Source organism: Oncorhynchus nerka, linkage group LG16 (genome assembly GCF_034236695.1).
Source record: "Oncorhynchus nerka isolate Pitt River linkage group LG16, Oner_Uvic_2.0, whole genome shotgun sequence".
Lineage (NCBI taxonomy): Eukaryota > Metazoa > Chordata > Actinopteri > Salmoniformes > Salmonidae > Oncorhynchus > Oncorhynchus nerka.
This window is the reverse complement of record NC_088411.1, coordinates 13196048-13216630: the sequence shown is the minus strand read 5'-3', so window position 1 is coordinate 13216630 and position 20583 is coordinate 13196048. Positions and strand designations below refer to the sequence as shown.

The window sequence follows — 20583 nt, the reverse complement described above, 5'->3', positions numbered from 1 at the left end:
TGTCTCGAGAACTGTCTGGAAATGTAGAGCTCCAAAAACAAGGTATTCGACGATTCAACGATGTCTGCATCTAATGACCTTCCCTAGAGAATGAAATCACTCGACTACAGTAATCGTGTTCACTCTTGAGGACCTCCTAGCAATGGAAAAAACTGACATTGTCATCCATGGGCAACCTTGACTATTCAGTCTACCCAGTTGATACAGTATGCCAAGACATTGGGACTGGGAGTGAAACAGTGTACAAAAGAGAGAAAGACGTTATGAACATATACGTACATACAGACAAACAGTACATACTTTATTTAAACATCCTACCAGCTCCACACGTCCGAAGCCTCCGACCCCCAACGTGTCAATGATGTTGAAGTCCACCAGCTTCAGGTTGCAGAAGAAGGCATTTTCCGCTTCATATCTACATTTTTTGAAGTGGAAAAAGGGAAACTTCTTAGAAGTCTGGATGGAGTAGGAGGCGATAAGTAATGACAATGGCGGGGAGGGAGCCGGGAGACTGTTCTGGCGCTCCCTCTCTTTCCGCACTGGGATAGGTAAGATCAACTCACGCATCTTGTCCACACCGTGGTCTAACCAAGTAGTGAAAAACAATCAATCAACTGGAGCCCTCTGATAATAGTCAATAATATGGTCAATAGAACGGAATTATGTGCCTTGCAAGACACAGTTGTTGATCTGTTGCTTCACCAACACTTTCTACACAGCATCTGTAAGAGTTCTTTCTCGAAAGTGGAGTTAAGGCGCCATTTCCAGTTCACATTTCGAGGATTCGAATATAGTGTTATCTGGGTGTGGAAGATTGGTGAATTAGCCAGATCTTCAGATTTAGTCTGCGTGTATCGCAGTCCAAGTACGCTTTCTCAGAGTCCTCTGGGTGTGTTGAGTTCAGAGTCCAGCAATTACAGCCCTCAAGGTAGAAATCCTTACTTTGAAGAAACCACCCAGAGTTTTTGCAAACAAAACATAGAAAATAAACAGGCGTTCAGGTAGAGGTAACCTTCTAAAAGTTCAATCCAAGAAAGATCTATCCAACACTGAAACAACTCTGCAGACAGTCAATTAATTAACTTTACAGTACGTCCACTTAGACCACAAGGTGGGGAGAGACTAAAGCCTTGAATCCAGACTGCAGGACAGCGACTAAGGTGGGTGTCCGTGTCAAAACAAAAAGCCAAGTGTACTCGGCTCCAAGTACCAGTGACTACAAATACTGCCTGGCTGATCCCACTGGTATTAATAGCATTTGGACATTGCTTGAGGTTCACCCAGTTAGCATAGCTCTCACACCCCTGCCATACTGCCAAACTGAGCCTCCATCATCTGCAAGGCCTTACACCTCACTTATAAACTTGGAATGCAGATCACACCTCCATATTAAAGAACCATTATGGACAGGATTTGGTCCCTCACTGAGCTGAAGTGGAGAGTGTCATTTTACTGATTCCCTGTTAACTACAGCCATGAAGGATGGTATTCAATTCAGCTAATTGGTGAATGAGTGAATATAATAATCCTGTATGGTTGTATGGAAAATCTGACAGATAAGCAGGCCTGAAAATATCCTGTGAACAAGGCTATCAGGTTGTTTCCCAGACATCTGAGCTACTGAGTGATCCCCCAGAATCTGTGTTGGGACATGTAACTGAGTGTCTGCATCATCTGTCCCATATGCTGAGAATTATCGGCCATCTTCAATGTGAGTTTGAGGTGAACAAAACAGGAAGCACCCATGTCATTTTAGTAGTATGAACTCACAGCACACCCTCTTTATCACAGATCTTACCCCACTGCATCACACTATGCTGGTGGGACGTGAGACCCCAAAGACGGGGAGAGGGGTGTTGCTACTAGCCACGTCTGTAACAAACTTAATGTTATCCATGGATATAGGTGTCACCTTAATGCTTTCTGGCAGTGCGTAGAAACTGACACCGGCCAATCAGAGAGGACCATTATGGGGGACTGTCAGGGAGCAAAGAACCGCATCGACTAAGCCTTGACTGAGGCCAAAGTCACATTACCAAACGCACATCAGCTGATCCCCCATCGGACTGAAGTCTGGTGGCCCACCGTTGAAGCCCTACGTATTAGGATGAACCATAGGTTCAGGGTTTATAGGTCAACTATGACTGTGTAGACGGGTGTAAAGACTTTACTAAACGCAACACAATAATTATAAACTTTTACAAGACCAAAGATCTAGTCAATGTCTATATAAATGCTCAACTCATGTAAATGGTATTTTTTTTACAGTTCTAATGTGTCCTATTTGTAATTGTCGAGTGTATAGCCTAGTGTTTTTGTTTTCTGATTCTATAGTAACGGCTTAAACACACATCTCCCCCACCCCCTCATTTGTGGCCCTCGGACTTGTCGTGGAGTCCATTTCACCAATCAACTCTCCCGAGGCCTTAAGAGGAAAAAGTTTACAGATGGGGTGTCACATGATGTAATTGGTGAGCTGCTGACAGAAGCTATGCTGAATGATGCCTCCAGTAGACCAGACTGTCAGAGGCCTCAGCGGTGTGGTGATTTTCCACTAGGTCATTCTTCAATCCCATTCGTTTGTCCTAGGGTAGCCCATGACTCTGAGAAGCATTTGGGACGTTTAGGTTAACAGTGACCTTCTCATGAAGCAGGACTGTGAATGTAAAAATCAGATCGAGTTCTAGACACTTAAACCTTATGTATTTTGTTTCACAGCCCATATGAGGCATTAGTAGCCTCCTGACTTAAGTCAAGTGACTTTCTTATGTAAGTGTACAAGCCTATACACAACGCCATGTAGCCTACAATGCTTGTAGGCATTGTAGGCTAGAAAAGTACTAGAAAATATGTGTCTTCAAACCACAACATTCCACCGTATGGATAATGGATACTACAGCTACACAATGTCCTGTAATGAGACACACAAATTTGTGTGGAAAAAAATCAATCAAATTTCTCTCGGCTACGCCCCCGGCCCCTCAAAATACCAGAGCTGCTGCTGAAAAGCGCGCTCACGGCAAAACAGTCACATTCCTCCATTCTGACATGACTACTTCCAATATCTGCACTATTGCTGCCGTGGCAGCTGTCAAAATATCTGCTAAGTCCCAACCTGGGGCTGGATGAGGCCGCTCACCTCAGGGGTCAATGCACAACTAAGACCGACCCATAGGGGTTTGACCCCCCACCTGTTTCACAATACAGCCACCACAGGGGCAGAGATAACCAAAAAATATCCCGATAGAAGTGGGCTACCAGGTGTTAATGCACAATGCAGAAATTTGACACGATTATGTCCCCTTGACCTGAAGACCTGACAAGTCAAGCCTAGGTCAGTTCAACTTGGTGTTATCCTTGTCTCATTGTGTTTCCTTCATTTAGGCTACCTTGCATCTTATATTTTAATCGTGTATCCTTTGATGTTGTGAACTTCTGATGATCTTAAACTATTTGACTCGAACCATGTACTCGTAATTGTACCTTCAATTTAATTTGCCCAATTTTCTATTAAACTAATATTAAAGCTGCACTATGCAGAAATCGCTCCGCCATTCCCTGATTGCTAAAGTTCTAATAGTTTTAATTTCAGTTTATGTGACAAAACAAAGCACGAATAGTCTAGACTAGAGACTGTACCATCTAAACCACTGTGAAATATATTTTCCTTACCAAAAAAGATTGTATTTTCAGCTGTTTGAAGCTGGTGTACAAAACTGAAAGTCAACGACGCAAAAACTAAACTTAAGAACGGGAAGCATAGGAATAGCCCACATAGAAGATCTACCGCTTCTTAGACTTGCTTTCAATGAGAATGACAGATCTATAGCTCATATTTCTATGTGAATTTGGTTGGGTCACCAAAAAGTTACATGTTGCAGCTTTGCCACCATTAAATGACTACTGTACAGCTAATACAGCTCCATATATGTGCAGTTCTGTTGTGATCGTGTAGCCGTAAATGTCATGGCCTTGGGATGCTTCTGGTTCCTGGTTCCATTCTCAGAGCTAAGCACGAGGTCTAACAGTCAAACATAAATGCTTTACTATAGCGCTGACCTGCCATCAATCTCATCTTTGTTCCCTGCCAGTCATATGGCAGTAATGGCAACTGGTGATCTGTGGGAGAGCTCGCTTCCCATAACTCATGTCCACAAGAACCGGGATAACATTCAAGTATGGTTGTCTTTTAGGTTGAACACGGTCAATGTAGGAGTATCTAAAACCTAACATCTCGGAAAAAATCATGCATTGCACATTTTTTGTCTAATTGTTTTACAATATAAATTCTGTTGATCCTCCAAAATGGGCCAAATGCTAACTTTTATGCAAAAGTCTGAGCGACACATAATATTCAGCCTAATGAGAGGCCACACTATATCCATATAAAGTTGCCTATTCCTTATTTGAAAGTGCAGCATTTACAATATGTGGTTTCCTGTCATTGTTCCAAAGCATAATTAACCTTGTGAATGCACTGGTACTATTCTTGAGCTGTCAAAGAGACACTGCCTAGGCTAGAACTAAAGGCCAAACACAAAAATAAACTCCTCTTGCCTAAGTGTCTCTCAATATAGTCTTTCAGCAGTCAACAGGTCACAAACCCATTGGATTTACCAATAACATTACAGATACTTTGTTGAAGACAATTGTACCACTCTCTTAAAGAATGTAATTATAAAATAAGAAAACATAATGAAAAGTTTAATTAGGCTCATGAAAATCAAGAGACAGTAGGACATATCTCCACAACAAAACAGGGAGACTGAAAGTAGTTTAAGAACTCTCTATCCTTGAGAAGTCAATCACACACACAAGTGGAAACTGCAAGGTCAACGCTTCTGGCCTGGCTGCCCTGCACTCTTAAGACTGTGTCACACGAAGCAATTTGGACTAAATTTCTGTTATAAATGCAAATTGAAAATGACATCATCTCACGCAAATTTTCTGATACATGAAGCAATTCAAACACAATTGAAATTGCATGCAACATCCAATCCTGTCATACATCACATCATGGTTTTATAAATAATTTGTTTATCAAACCGGTTGGTAATTGTAACAGTATTGATATAGACAACATGCTGGATGTACAATTTAGCTAGCTAGCCAAAACGTTGCCTATTTGAATTTTTTTTTTTTCTCAAGCTAGCTGGCTAGCGTTAGTTTCCCATGCTAGCAAGGAGATAAGCTAGCTAGCTAGTGCAGTTAATGTTGGACAATTTCAGTTGGAACTGTACAGCGAAAGGTCTGGGTTCACTTGTAAAATGGCAGACCAAATGGCAGACATCTGATTTAGAAAAAATGGTTCCAAAATGGTTCTTCGGCTGTCCCCATAGGATAACCCTTTTTGGTTCCATGTATAACCCTTTGGGGTCCATGTAAAACCCAAAAGGGTTCTACCTGCAACCAAAAAGGGTTCTTCAAAGGGTTCTCCTACGGGGATAGCCGAACCTTTAAGGTTCTAGATGGAACCTTTTTTTCTACCGACTGTCTTCCACCAAAAAAAAAAACATGTGTTTACAGGGACCTAGCTGTAACAGCTGGCACGGAGTTCTCCCACCCTCTAAGGTTTATAAACATAGGCCCTGTTTCACCGAGGTAGGCAGAAAAATAAGAAAGGAGACCAGGGAGAAGGCACAGTAGCCTACAGCCAGGGAACATAGGGAACCCTAGGGGCACGGAGGAGGCAGGTAGTGGGGCAGGGGATACCAGCCTGAACCCAAGTCCTATACAGCCCTCCCAGTCCCCCTTGTGGTGCCACCTTTGGTGTGAGAGACCCTTGGGGTGTAAGATACTGTACAGTTTCAGCCTCTGGGCGCATTGTGTCCCCATGGTGGGGGATATAGTCTTCCCTTTGCATAGAGTAAGCCCCTCTGGCTTGATCTGCGGGCTGGATCCTGATCTGCGGGCTAACTGATGGAATTGCTGGAGCTGGAGTAGGAGCGAGTGTATTACTCTACAAGGAACATCTGTCAACCCGCAGCTTGACATCAGTTTGTTGACATATTCATGTTTCTACTGTAGATGTCAATGTTACCAAGACAGCATTATACATCATTGAGAACTGCACTTATTTAACATGGGAAGCGCTTGCTACCACGACTGCAAATTGTAACTCCAGACCCCAAAACGAGGAAATTAAAGATTTCCTCTCCTGTTGTTTCCTTCAGATAAGGCTTTATTTTTAGGCGTTTTTGCGTGCTCCTCATAAATCAGAAAACCTAAAATAGAGTTTGTTTTCCCAGAAACAACACAAAGCCCATTTTAACAACTACAGGTCTCTTAGTAACTAGTGAACGTCAGTAGACCCCATGGACACAAATAGAGTCTGGTCTCTATCCTTGAAAAGTCAATCATACACAAGTGGAAACCACAAGATCAACGCACAAAGCTTATTGTGAGTTCTGTATATTTCATTGACCCAACCGAACCGTGAATTACGTGCTCTCTATACTCCAGCCCATTGATATGCAAGAGGACTGATGAAGGCATGAGAGGCCTGTCTGTCTCTATACTGAATACATTGTGCATCAAGATGCACACAAAGGTAAAAGTGACTGTTGTTACTATACCATGACAACAACAGTTGCTAGTGATAGAGGGATCACAAAAGGATATTGAGGGGTAAGCACATTGATATATCTCCTTAGTTACTAGTCTATGGCCTGTTTCATTGTCAATAAAAATATATCTCAATTCAAGAGTTGTCCATGTGTGACTGTGAACAGGCTCAAACATCAATGAAGCATTTCCTGTAGTAAGGATCCCTAAACATTAGAGGGGGCTCTTGCAACATTTTCAAATGACAGTAGAAAGGCAATACAGAGAGTGCTTTAGCCTACAATACAAATTAATTGTACATTCATAATGAATCCTGTTGTGATGTTATGCAGAAGATGGCAGAGGAATAAGGCATGTGATACAATACACTAGGATCTACAGTAAATCCACATTACAGATTTAGTCTAATTAAATATGCTGCCTGACACACACACACACTCGCAAACACACACACACACACACACACACACACACACACACACACACACACAGGCTCCTGGAGATGGAGGGCATGACACATACAGATGTCGAATCACAATTTGACCCCTTTCGTTGCAGTAGGAAAATAATCCTGCAGGAGGATTTGAATAAAAATGTCAAATCGCCACCAGGGGGCAGCTGGAAGCGGTGTTAGTGTACAATGCACACCGTACCTAAACTCAGCAAAAAAAGAAACTTCCCTTTTTCAAGACCCTGTCTTTCAAAGATAATAAAATAAAAAATAATAATAACTTCACAGATCTTCATTGCAAAGGGTTTAAACACTGTTTCCCATGCTTGTTCAACGAACCATAAACCAATGAACATGCACCTGTGGAACGGTCGTTAAGACACAAACAGCAATTAAGGTCACAGTTAGGACACTAAAGAGGCCTTTCTACTGACTCTGAAAAACACCAAAAGAAAGATGGCCAGGGTCCCTGCTCATATGTGTGAATGTGCCTTAGGCATGCTGCAAGGAGGCATGAGGACTGCAGATGTGGCCAGGGTAATAAATTGCAATGTCCGTACTGTGCGATGCCTAAGACAGTGCTATAGGGAGACAGCACGGACAGCTGATCATCCTCGCAGTGGCAGACCACGTGTAACAACACCTGCACAGGATCGGTACATCCGAACATCACACCTGCGGGACAGGTACAGGATGGCAACAACAACTGCCCGAGTTACTCCAGGAACGCACAATCTCTCCATCAGTGCTCAGACTGTCCGCAATAGGCTGAGAGAGGCTGGACTGAGGGCTTGTAGGCCTGTTGTAAGGCAGATCCTCACCAAATAGGTCCTCATATTTAAAGAATTTCAAATATAAAATATATCTTGATCTGTTGAACACCTTTTTGGTTACTACATGATTCCATATGTGTTAATTCATAGTTTTGATGTCTTCTCTATTATTCTATGTATGTAGAAAATAGTAAAAATAATGAAAAACCTTTGAATGAGTAGGTGTGTCCAAGCTTTTGATTGGTACTGTACTTCAGCAGCAAAAACCAGACAGTGGAATGTTTACAAACTCCATTATGCAAATAATATGTGACCCGATTCAGGAAACTAGGCGTATGTCGCAAGTAATTTTCTTTATTAAAATGCATTTTTTGACAGAAATGCCTTCTCAAACATTTGAACTTTCATGTGCCTTAATAGCAAACTTGTATGCCATCTGTAAATACGAATAAAATGGTTAAAATACGAGCCTTGGTTAAGCCACAGAAAAAGTGAGCAACCTTCCCACTAGCCATGATTGGCTGAGATAATGAGTGGGCTGGACATGCCGAGGGAGGAGTTCAGATTGGTCTGCCATATAGATGGCTTCTGTCTATTTGAGCTTGTCAGTCTGTGTTGGTAATCCTGATGAATGTAGCTTTAAAACAATGTATTGTGCTGTGGAGCTGCATAAGTGTTGCTCTCCACTTTCTGGAGGATCAAGTTTTGAAATCAGAGGAATTAGAGTATTATAGCTAAAGAGATTACATCTTCAAATTAAGGGCAACCGTGGTATGACATTCCTGACAGGGAGAAACGTCCATCATGCATGATGATGTATACAGGTAAGATAGTCCATTAGCTAGCTACATTTTCAGATATTACCCATTTCTAATTTTGACAGAAAGTGGTTTCATTTCAAGCTAAAGTGTACTATTAGCTAGCTAGCTAAAGTTAGCTGGCTGGCTCCCTAACTGAGATTATTATATGTTTACCAGAGCCATTTGCTTTTCTAGTTAGAGCCTAATGTTAGCTAGTGTGGAAGGACCACCAGAGGGCAGGCTGGGCTCATGGATAGTAGCCCAACAAGGCATGGGAGACAAGGTAACCAGAGGCAATTAAGCACAGCTGACGGTACTAATGACATACTCTCCTTCCCCTATAAGAGAGAGAATGGAACCAGCAGAGAGAGAGGAAACTATCTCTGGAAGATGGCCACTGAGAGAGAGAAGCTATCCAGGAAGAACCACTAAGACGGTGACAATCCCGTGACTTTTTGTTGTAGTTTAAAGATAAGCCTATTGTGTTCCGGTTTCATCCGGAGAAGAAGATGTATGTTTTTCCTTGGAAGATTTTCATTGATTATGTTGGACTGTTTGTGTTGACCAAATGCCCTCAATAGAGAACTGTGTTCAATCAAGAAAACCTACTCCTGACTCGTTTATTCCACCTTCCCGCTTTAGAGTGACGCCCAATTACTTGGTCCGCTCACATTGGTGGAGGATGTGGGCATTAGGTGGACGAGTGACACAAGGATAAGTGAGTAAATCAAGATTCTTCCAGTAGACCCGGAGGAACCATTCAAGAACGATGGATAACGCCCTACTACAACAATTGATCATGGCACAGCAGACAACCATAGAACTCCTGCAACAACAGCTGAGCCGACTAGAAGAACCTAGAGTTAAGCCAAGAGCGGCTGCTCACGCCATCTTACCTCGTCTCTCCAAGGAGGATGATATTGAGGCCTTCCTCATGACCTTCGAAAGGACGGCCACCTTGGAAGAGTGGCCGCCCACAGAATGGGCGAGCGCATTAGCCCCTCTTTTGACCGTCGTGGCTCAGGAAGCCTATTTTGACCTGGATTCCCGCGAAGCTGCGGACTATGGGCGACTAAAAACCGAGATCCTGTCCCGGTACCAGCTGACTGCCAGAGATAGGGCTGTAAAGTTCCATCAATGGACCTATACAGCTGATCAACCCGTCCGTGCCCAGATCTTCGCCTTAATACGACTGACGAAACAGTGGCTAGAACCTGGAAAGGGAGTAGGACATGTGATAGAGACTCTCGTAGTGGACAAGATATTGAGAGAATTACCCAGTGACTTAAAAAGGGTTGTGGGGCAAGCCAACCCGTTGTCAGTCGACGACATAGCCCAGGCGGTGGAAACATATCGGTCTACAGGGGAGTTGTTAAAAAGTGACAAGGAGGAACGGAAGGAGTCTTCCAATCCCGTACCACGACTCACCCCCATCGCGCTCGCCACCGAAACGTCCAAGCCCCCCCCCCGGAGGTGGGAGAAGTCAGCCACCACACAGCAGGGTCGGTGTTATAAATGTCAGTCTCCCAACCATTATGCTCCACAATGTCCTAGCAAGGATGAGCCCATGGTCACGGAGTCATCACTGCCTACCCCCACACATCCCGTTTTGAGGGGGCAGGATCAACACTGTTGGTTAGCAGAGATAGCCCCAGCCTCAGAGATTCCGGTGCGAGTCGAAGGACAAGATGTGGTAGCTATTCTCGACTCGGGAAGTATGGTTACGTTAGTAGAGGAGCAGATGGTGACCTCCGCAACACTGCTACCAGACAAAGTAGCCGTATCCTGTATCCATGGAGACACCCACTATTACCCCACTGTGAATCTGCCTATTCTCACTCCAAAAGGAAGGTGTACAGTCAGGGCCGGGAAAGTGCCGCAGCTGAAGGTGCCATTATTGATCGGGAGAGACTGTCCCCTATATAAGGAGCTTCGGCAGATGACGTTATGCACGGGAAGAAGGGGGACAGGAAAGAAGAGAAAATCCAAGCCCGAGGTAGTAGTCCTACAAGGAGACGTAGCCGCGACCTCGTCCTCTGCAGCAGAGGAAGAAATAGCGACCCAACGTTTACGACAGATATTCCAGGAAACCACCGATGAAGACACATGTGAAGGGTTATACACAACGCAGGAAGGAAGGAGCAACCGGGCGCTAAGGGATATATTTGAAGCTCCATCCGAGGAGGGAACCTGGAAGGGATTCTCCTCGGTCACCCCTGATGGGGATGTGGAACAACCTCCACATCCCTCTACCGAGGTCGACCTGCCCCAGGAATTAAAGGGACAGTTCGGCACCTCGCAGCATAGAGACCCAGACCTAAGGGAGGCCATGAGGAAGGTGAATGTGATCGACGGGAGGAACGTCGAGGGATCAGGTGAGCCCCCTCTTCCTTACTATGCAATCAGGCGGGGGTCTCTTATACTGGGTCGCACAACGAAGGGGAGAAAACCAGGAATTACTAATGGTGCCTAGGCCATACAGGGATATAGTTCTACAGTTAGCCCATTCCCACGTCCTAGGAGGACACCTGGCACGAGACAAGACTATTGACAGAATCATGCAGAGATTCTATTGGCCCCGGGTCACCCGGGATGTGGCCAGGTATTGTAGGACAAGTGATCAATGTCAAAGTACAGCCCCACGGCCACACCTACATAACCCTTTGATTCCTCTCCCCATCATAGAGACTCCCTTTGAACGCATAGCTATGGACCTTGTAGGACCCCTCCCAAAATCCGCCAGAGGACACGAGTACATCCTAGTGGTTATAGATTACGCTACCAAGTTCCCGGAGGCCATACCCCTGCGTAACATGTCATCAAAGGGAATTGCAAAGGAGTTATTCCTGATGTTCTCTCGTGTGGGCCTCCCCAAGACTATCTTAACTGATCAAGGAACCCCGTTCATGTCCCGGTTGATGAAGGACTTGTGTCGGTTATATCAGGTTCAACAGATACGTACAAGCATATTCCACCCTCAAACAGACGGGTTGTGTGAACGCTTGAACAAAACAATTAAAAGCATGTTGAGAAGAGTGGTGTCCCGAGACGGGAAAAACTGGGACATGCTTCTCCCACACTTAATGTTTGCCCTGAGAGAAGTACCCCAGGCATCCACTGGATTCTCTCCGTTTGAATTGCTCTATGGCAGACCCTGTCGAGGAATCCTCGACTTAGCCAAGGAGACCTGGGAGACCCAACCATGCCCCTTTCGATCCACAATAGAACACGTTACCCTGATGAGAGACCGCCTGTCAGCAGTGTGGCCCATAGTCAAGGAGCATATGGAGAAGGCGCAAAGGACCCAAGGTCGGGCCTATGATAAGTCTGCGACCCCCCGTGGTTTCACCGTGGGAGAGAAAGTGATGGTGCTTGTGCCCACGGCCGAACATCGCTTGCTGGCGCAGTGGAGGGGGCCCTACGAGGTAATGAAAAGGGTCTCACCGGTCACTTACCTCATCAAGCAACCTGACAGGAGGAAGAAGGTCCAACTCTATCACATAAACCTGCTGAAGACGTACCATGGACGAGAGGAGGAGGTGGCTTTGATGGCCCTGGAGGGCAAAGGAAAAGAGGAGGCTCTACCACAGGTGCGCCGTGGCCAAACTCTCCTACCGGAGCAGTCAAGACAGCTAGACAAGCTGATTATGAACTTCGGTCGAATATTCTCTCCATTCCCAGGACAAACAGATGTCCTGTTCCACCATATCCACACTGAACCCGGCAAGAAGGTGCATATCTGCCCTTACAGGATTCCTGAGGCTCGCAGAGTCATCGCTAAGAAAGAGGTGAGGGAGATGTTGAGGATGGGCGTGATCGAGCCCTCGACGAGTGAGTGGTCCAGTCCCATAGTCCTTGTCCCCAAATCCGATGGTAGTATGAGACTCTGCAACGACTTTAGGGGCGTGAATGCCATCTCTACATTCGATGCGTATCCCATGCCCCGCGTGGATGAACTCTTGGAGCGCTTAGGAAAGGCCAAGTTCATCACTACCCTGGATTTGATGAAGGGATATTGGCAAGTGCCGGTGGCTCCGGAGGATCGCCCAAAGACTGCCTTCGCCACCCCAGAGGGGCTTTTCCAGTATGTGAGGATGCCCTTCGGACTGCACCTGGGGTACACCGTGGGGAATGGGAAAATACGCCCACAGGCAGAGAAGACCAGGGCAGTTCGTGACTGGCCACGACCCCGGACCAAGCGAGACGTTTGGGCCTTCTTAGGGATAACAGGATATTATCGCTGTTTTATCCCGGGATATGCAACCATTGCCAACCCCCTCACAAACCTCATCAGGAAAAACCTGCCAAACCAGGTAGAGTGGAAAGACGAGACGGAAGAGGCCTTTCAATTGCTAAAAGATGGCCTGTGTTCTGATCCCGTTCTACAGGCTCCGGACTTCTCACAAGAGTTCATTGTGCAGGTCGACGCCTCGGATACAGGGCTCGGGGCCGTACTAGCTCAGGGTAAAGGTGAAGCAGAGAAGCCGATTCTCTTCATTAGTAGGAAGCTCAGCGATCGGGAACAGAGGTATGCGACCGTAGAGAAAGAGGCCTTAGCCATCAAGTGGGCCCTCGATTATCTCCGGTACTACCTACTGGGTCGGAGGTTTGCATTAGTTACTGACCATGCGCCCCTCACGTGGATGGCTGGTAAGAGAAACAATAACAACAGAATAGCCCGATGGTTTTTGTCTTTACAACCGTTCTCTTTCCATGTCATCCACAGGGCCGGTTCGAGGAACGGGAATGCAGACGCGCTGTCCCAACGCGACCAAGACGGTGCGTCTGACGCCCGACCATCCGGTTCGGTCCTGGGGGGGAAGTTATGTGGAAGGACCACCAGAGGGCAGGCTGGGCTCATGGATAGTAGCCCAACAAGGCATGGGAGACAAGGTAACCAGAGGCAATTAAGCACAGCTGACGGTACTAATGACATACTCTCCTTCCCCTATAAGAGAGAGAATGGAACCAGCAGAGAGGGGGAAAACTATCTCTGGAAGATGGCCACCGAGAGAGAGAAGCTATCCAGGAAGAACCACTAAGACGGTGACAATCCCGTGACTTTTTGTTGTAGTTTAAAGATAAGCCTATTGTGTTCCGGTTTCATCCGGAGAAGAAGATGTATGTTTTTCCTTGGAAGATTTTCATTGATTATGTTGGACTGTTTGTGTTGACCAAATGCCCTCAATAGAGAACTGTGTTCAATCAAGAAAACCTACTCCTGACTCGTTTATTCCACCTTCCCGCTTTAGAGTGACGCCCAATTACTTGGTCCGCTCACACTAGCTAACATCGAACCTGGTTGGTTAGCTACCAGCACTGTGGCATTGTTGGCACCGTTCATTGTTGTTTAACTAACTAACTAATGTTAGCTGGCTGGCTCGTTAGCTAACGTTACGTGACGTGTGTACAACACCCGTTGAATATGGCCGGTGTCAGTAAACGTCTGCCAAAAAGCGTAATGAAATTGTTGCCAGCAGAGCTGGTTAGGCTGTTTTCATGTTATCCAGAGGTAAACAAATCATCGGCCAGAGCGTCAAGTGTGCGCTCCGAGAGCGAAACAGGGTGGGGCTAAAGCTTAAGAGGGTGTGAATGATGCTGAATGGGTGTAGACAAATACGAGCTCTTCATTAGATACCAAATCATTCAAAGGCCATTTTCTCGAAAGTGAGTTTATAAGTTGATCAACTTTCAAAGCATAATTACTTTCCCATTGTTCCTCAAGTGCAGTGTATGATATACCATTTTGTAGCTCTTAGTCTATACCTTTTTCCAATGTAAAAAACACAATTACAAATGTTGTTATATAAGACTGAATCCAGGTGGTGAGTCACATATGTGCTGGTACAAGGATCAGTTTTCAAGATCAGTATGTATTATTATTAGGTGTTTTATTCCACAATTGTAAATATGTTCTAAGGTCAGTGAAATACAAACCAATGTGTATTTTCTAATTAAATATGTAAGCTGAAGAAGAATAACTAAAACTGAATTACTATTATCAGATGAATTATTCACATTCCTCAAATTCCCACCAATCAGTAAATCATGAAAACATTCTAAACCCCAGAGCTCAGTAATTGTAGTGGGGACTAGTGTAGGATTCAATATGTAACAAACCCATTGGGTTGGATAAAGTTTCTCTTTCCTGAAAGCCTGTGCAGCTGAGATCAAATGAGCAGATCAAATGAGACACTAATTAATTTTATGCATAGACTAGAACCTCATCAAGCAGAATATATCCACAACAATCAAGAAAGAAACAACATGACAAAACAGGTTTTGCAATGGCTAGTGGTGTTCAGCCTTAATGAGGGGTGTAGTGTGTGTGGAGGAAAGCAGGGGTAGTTTGGTACTACTGTAATGAGGTGTGTTTGAAACATTTGTGTGTGTGTGTGTGTGTGTGTGTGTGTGTGTGTGCATTCATGTACTTTGAGAGAGGTGTAAGGAGTGTTTAGAGCAATTGAGGTGTGCACATGTGTGCACGACTACATGTGTGATGCATACATCAATACAAAGGAGTGATATAGTTCATAACAAAATTCAGTTATGAATTTGAGTTGTACAGTACTTTATAAAGAGTATAAAGAGTAGGATACTTACTTGGCTTTGGCCCCTGCATCCTCATAGCCTTTGTTTGAGACATCTTCCAGGCCCCCAATCAAGTGTTTAAATGAGCTGAGAGAGATCACAGAGTAACACTAATCATTAACTTGCTCAATACCTTGAACACCAGGTCACATATGCTGTTATTGTCACAGATCCCCATTGAGTTCAGTATTGTTAATGCACGGAACATAGGAGGGCAGCAAATCACCTAAAACAACTGTCACAAAAATCTATCTAGGAAAAGTGCCTTGAGAAGAGTGAGTTAACATTAACACGATGATGTTGAGACAATGTTTAAGAATCTGTGAACATCATTCAGCCTTGTGCTGTGAGACCAGTGCAAATCAAGAGCATTACGTTAGGGTGGCTTCCATTTCGGTTTCAAATGAATCACACCATACGTTCAGTTGAAAATGTAAAAGAAAAAACAAAGTATTATTATTATTATTTCCCTCCCCATCAGCTAAAGTGTTGATTATAATCTGAGAAAAGACTCTACAGACTAGATTGTTATTATTATGAGACTATGCATCGAGTTTAAGATGGCGTTGCAATGGATAGCAGCCGTCTTACGGACTCCTGACCAATTCTGCTATTTTATGTTGTTTTTATCGCTGATCTTAACGTTTTTTTGTACATAATGTCTCTGCCATAATTTCCTATGACCAAAAATAGCGTCTGGACATCAGAACACTAACTTCGATATGGACGTAATTTTGTACTTCAACAAGTCGGCAGCTATGGACTTTCTGCATACTCTGGGCCAGGCCCTAATCCCCAGGACACGAAAGAGGAAGCGGCAGCGAAAGAGATGCAGGCGAACCAGCATCCTGACCAGAGTACATTAGCGAGCAAATAGACTGCCATTTCCCTCTGCTCTGTTGGTGAACATGCAATCCCTTGAGAACAAATTGGATGAGCTCCATTTCTAGTCTATCCTATCGATCCGACACTCCCAAAAAATCCAATGTTTCTCAGTCGTGGCTGAACAAGGACATACATCTTTCTGTTTTTTTTCTATGCATTGTCAAGACCGGAACGGTAGACTCGGGTAGGACGAAGGGAAGAGGGCGTGTCTCTAATGTTAAGGAGCTCTTGAGTTCTTGCTCGCCTGAGGTAGAGTACCTCATGATAAGCTGCAGACCACACTATTTACCAACAGTTTTCATCTACATTTCTCATAGCTGTCTATTTACCACCACAAACCGATGCTGGCACTAACACCTCACTCAACAAATTGTATAGGGCCATAAGAAAATAAACATTCAGAGGTGGCATTTCTGGTGGCCAAATATATTTTTTATGAGCATATGTCACCTGTGCAACTAGAAGCAACGTGCACTGAAATGCATTGAAAGCCCTCCCTCGCCCTTTCTTTGACAAATCAGACCATTACTCTATCCTCCTGCTTCCTGCTTACAAGCAAAAACTCAAACTGGAAGTACAAGCTCAATACGGAAGTGGTCCAATGAAGCGGATGCTAAGCTACAGGATTGTTTCGGTCATACAGACTGGAGTATGTTCCGGGACTCATCCAATAACATTGAGGAGTTTACCACATAATTCAATGGCTTCAGTAGCCTTTTTCTGCAGTCAATGACCAAAAGTACCCTCTTTGGCTTCATGGGTGGAATGTTATTATTATTTTTCATAATTTCATAATTTATAAAGATTTTTTTTGTTGTTGGCGAAAATACGATGTTTCTATGTTAAAAAGTTTTGTTATATTTCAATCTTCTGTGATGTATAGAAAGTGTACTATTGAGATGCAAACTCAAAATGTTATACATTTTAACTCTATATCTGACATGGTACAGATGCCTTACTTTTTTAAGCCCATAACCATGTGTGTGAGGTGTATACTTTTGTTTCAAAGTAGATTTGTTAAAGACTACCAATCAATTACATGCAGCATCCGCAGTGAGCTAATGGCTAAAGCTGCCTATTTGAAGGAGTGGGACACTAATCCAGACACTTATAAGAAATCCCGCTATGACCTCTGACAAGCCATCAAACAGGCAAAGCAGGACTAAGATCAGGACTAAGATCAAATCCTACTACGCCGGTTCTGATGCTCGATGGATGTGGCAGGGCTTATAAACTATCACGGATTACAAAGGGAAACCCAACTGCGAGCTGCCCAGTCTCTAGAGCCTAGCAGACAAGCTAAATGCCTTCCACACACACTTTGAGGCAAGGAACACTGAACCATGCATGAGAACCCCAGCTGTTCCAGACAACTGTATGATTTCGCTCTCTGTAAACAGGTCAACATTCCCAAGGCCGAGGGGCCAGACGGAATACCAGGACGCGTACTTTGAGCATGCGCTGACAAACCGACAAGTGTCTTCCGTTACATTTTCAATCAATCCCTGACATGGTCTGTAATAACAACTTGTTTCAAACAGACCACCAAAGTCCCTGTGCCCAAGATGGCAGGTAACCTGCCTAAATGATTATCGCCCCGTAGCACTCACATCTATAGCCATGAAATGCTTTGAAAGGCTGGTCATGGCTCACATCAATTAGATTATCGGATACCCTCGACCGACTCCAATTTGCTTACCACCCCAACAGATCCACAGATGACACAATCTCTACTGCACTCCACACTGCCTATACCCACCCGGACAAAAGGAATACCTATGTAAGAATGCTGTTCATTGACTACAGCTCAGCATTCAACACCATAGTCCCCTCCAAGCTCATTTCCAAGCTCAGGACCATTGGAACTGAACAGCTCCCTCTGCAACTGGATCGTGGACTTCCTGCTGTTCCGCCCGCAGGCAGTGATAGTAGAAAACAACACATCCGCCACACTGACCATCAATAGGGGGGCCACTTAGGGGTTTGTGCTTAGTCCCCTACTGTACTCCCTGTTCACCCACAACTTTGTGGCTGTGCAGGACTCCAACACCCTCATCAAGTTTGCTGACAACACGACAGTGGTAGGTCTGATCACTGACAACGATGAGGTAGCCTATAGGGAGGCAGTGGTGGAAAAAGTACCCAATTGTCATACTTGAGCAAAAGTATAGATACCTTTAATAGAAAGTTACTCAAGTAAAGTAAAATAAAATATCACATGGGTAAAACACTCAAATGATTTTGCTCTAAATATACATGCAAGTAAAAGTATGAATAATGAAAAATTCCTTATATTAAGCAAAGCAGACGGCACAATTTTATTGTTTTTAAAATGAACAGATAACCAGGGGCACACACAAACATCATGTACAAAAGATACATTTGTGTTTAGTGAGTCCGCCAGATCAGAGGCTGCAGGGATGACCACGTGTTCTCTTGATAAATCTGTGAATTGGGCCATTTTCCTGTCCTGCTAATCATTCAAAATACAGCGAGTACTTTTGGGTGTCAGGTAAAATGTATGGAGTAAAAAGTACATTATTTTCTTTAGGAATGTAGTGACATAAAAGTAAAAGCTGTCAAAAATATAAATAGTAAAAGAAAGTATAGATACCCCCAAAAACTACTTAAGTTGTATTTTAAAGCATTTTAACTTAAGTACTTTACACCACTGTAGGTAGTTTAGAGACCTGGCATTGTGGTGCCAGGACAACAACCTGTCCCTCAACATCAACAAGACGAAAGAGCTGATTGTGGATTACAGGAAATGGAGGGGCGAGCACACCCCCATCCCCATCGATGGGACTGTAGTGGAACGGGTCGATTGCTTCAAGTTCTTCTGTGTTTCCATCACTAAGGAATTAACATGGCCCACACACACACCCAGTTGTGTGTGTGGGCCAAACCATAAGACTGCTAAACAAGCTAATCAAATGGCTAGCCGGACTACCTGCATTTAGCTTTTTTTTTTTACTAAGTCTCTTTCACTGACTCTATGCACACACACAGGACTCTACTCACACACTCACTCATACTTACACTGACACCGCGACAAGTAAAGTAGCAGTCAAAAGTTTGGATAGACCTACTGGGGTTTGTTTTTGTTAAACCATTTTTTACATTGTAGAATAATACTGGACACATCAAAACTACGAAATAACACATATGGAATCATGTAGTAACCAAAAAGTGTAATATTTGAGATTCTTCAAAGTAGCCACCCTTTGCCTTGATGACAGCTTGGCATACTGTTGGCATTCTCTCAACCAGCTTCATGAGGTAGTCACCTGGAATGCATTTCAATTAACAGGTGTGCCTTCTTAAAAGTTAATTGTGAGAATTCTTTCCTTCTTAATGTGTTTGAGCCAATCAGTTGTGTTGTGACAAGGTAGGGGTGGTATACAGAAGATAGCCCTATTTGGTAAAAGACCAAGTCCATATTTTGGCAAGAACAGCTCAAATAAGCAAAGAGAAATGACAGTCCATCATTACTTTAAGACATGAAGGTCAGTCAATCCGTAACTTGAAAGTTTCTTCAAGTCATGTCGCAAAAAACATCAAGCGCTGTGATGAAACTGGCTCTCATGAGTTCCGCCACAGGAAAGGAAAACCCAGAGTTACCTCTTCTGCAGAGGACAAGTTCATTAGAATTACCAGCCTCAGCAATTGCAGCCAAATAAATGTTCAAGTGACATACACATCTCAACATCAATTGTTCAGAGGAGACTATGTGAATCAGGCCTTCATGGTCAAATTGCTGCAAAGAAACCACTACTAAAGGACACCAATAAGAAGAAGAGACTGAGTTGGGCCAAGAAACACGAGCAATGGACATTAGACCGGTGGAAATCTGTCCTTTGGTCTGATGAGTCCAAGTTTTTGATTTTTGGTTCCAACCGCCGAGTCTTTGTGAGACGCAGAGTAGGTGAACGGATGATCTCCGCATGTGTGGTTCCCACCATGAAGCATGGAAGAGGAGATGTGATGGTGTGGGAGTGCTTAGCTGGTGACACTGTCTGTGATTTATTTAGAATTCTAAGCACACGTAACCAGCACGGCTACCACAGCATTTTGCAGCGATACGTCATCCCATCTGGTTTGCCCTTAGTGGGACTATCATTTGTTTTTCAACAGGACAATGACCCAACACACCTCAAGGCTGTGTGAGGGCTCTTTGAACAAGAAGGAGAGTGATGGAGTGCTGCATCAGATGACCTGGCCTCCACAATCACCCGACCAAATTGAGATGGTTTTGGATGAGTTGGACCGCAGAGTGAAGGAAAAGCAGCCAGCAAGTGCTCCGCATACAGTATGTGGGAACTCTTTCAAGACTTTTGGAAAATTATTCCTCATGAAGCGGGTTGAGAGAATGCCAAGAGTGTGCAAAGCTGTCATCAACGCGTGGCTACTTTGAAGAATCTCAAATATAAAATATATTTGGATTTGTTTAACAATTTTTTTGGTTACTACATGATTCCATATGTGTTATATCATGTTGCCTAGTCACTTTACCCCTACA

General features: G+C 44.1%; 1 protein-coding gene across 5 annotated transcripts in view; it reads right to left on the bottom strand.

Moving 5' to 3' along the window:
* Positions 1-20583, bottom strand: part of prkg1b (protein kinase cGMP-dependent 1b) — a 161560-nt gene that overhangs the window by 5435 nt on the left and 135542 nt on the right. For 3 of the 5 annotated variants that reach the window (XM_029684708.2, XM_029684706.2, XM_029684710.2), the window contains 2 exons: positions 15192-15266; positions 301-415 (listed from right to left, as the gene is read on the bottom strand). In XM_029684708.2, coding sequence (XP_029540568.1) covers positions 301-415; positions 15192-15266 — 190 coding nt within the window. The remainder of the gene's footprint in view (positions 1-300; positions 416-15191; positions 15267-20583) is intronic. The other 2 variants (XM_029684709.2, XM_029684707.2) reach the window with 1 other exon arrangement.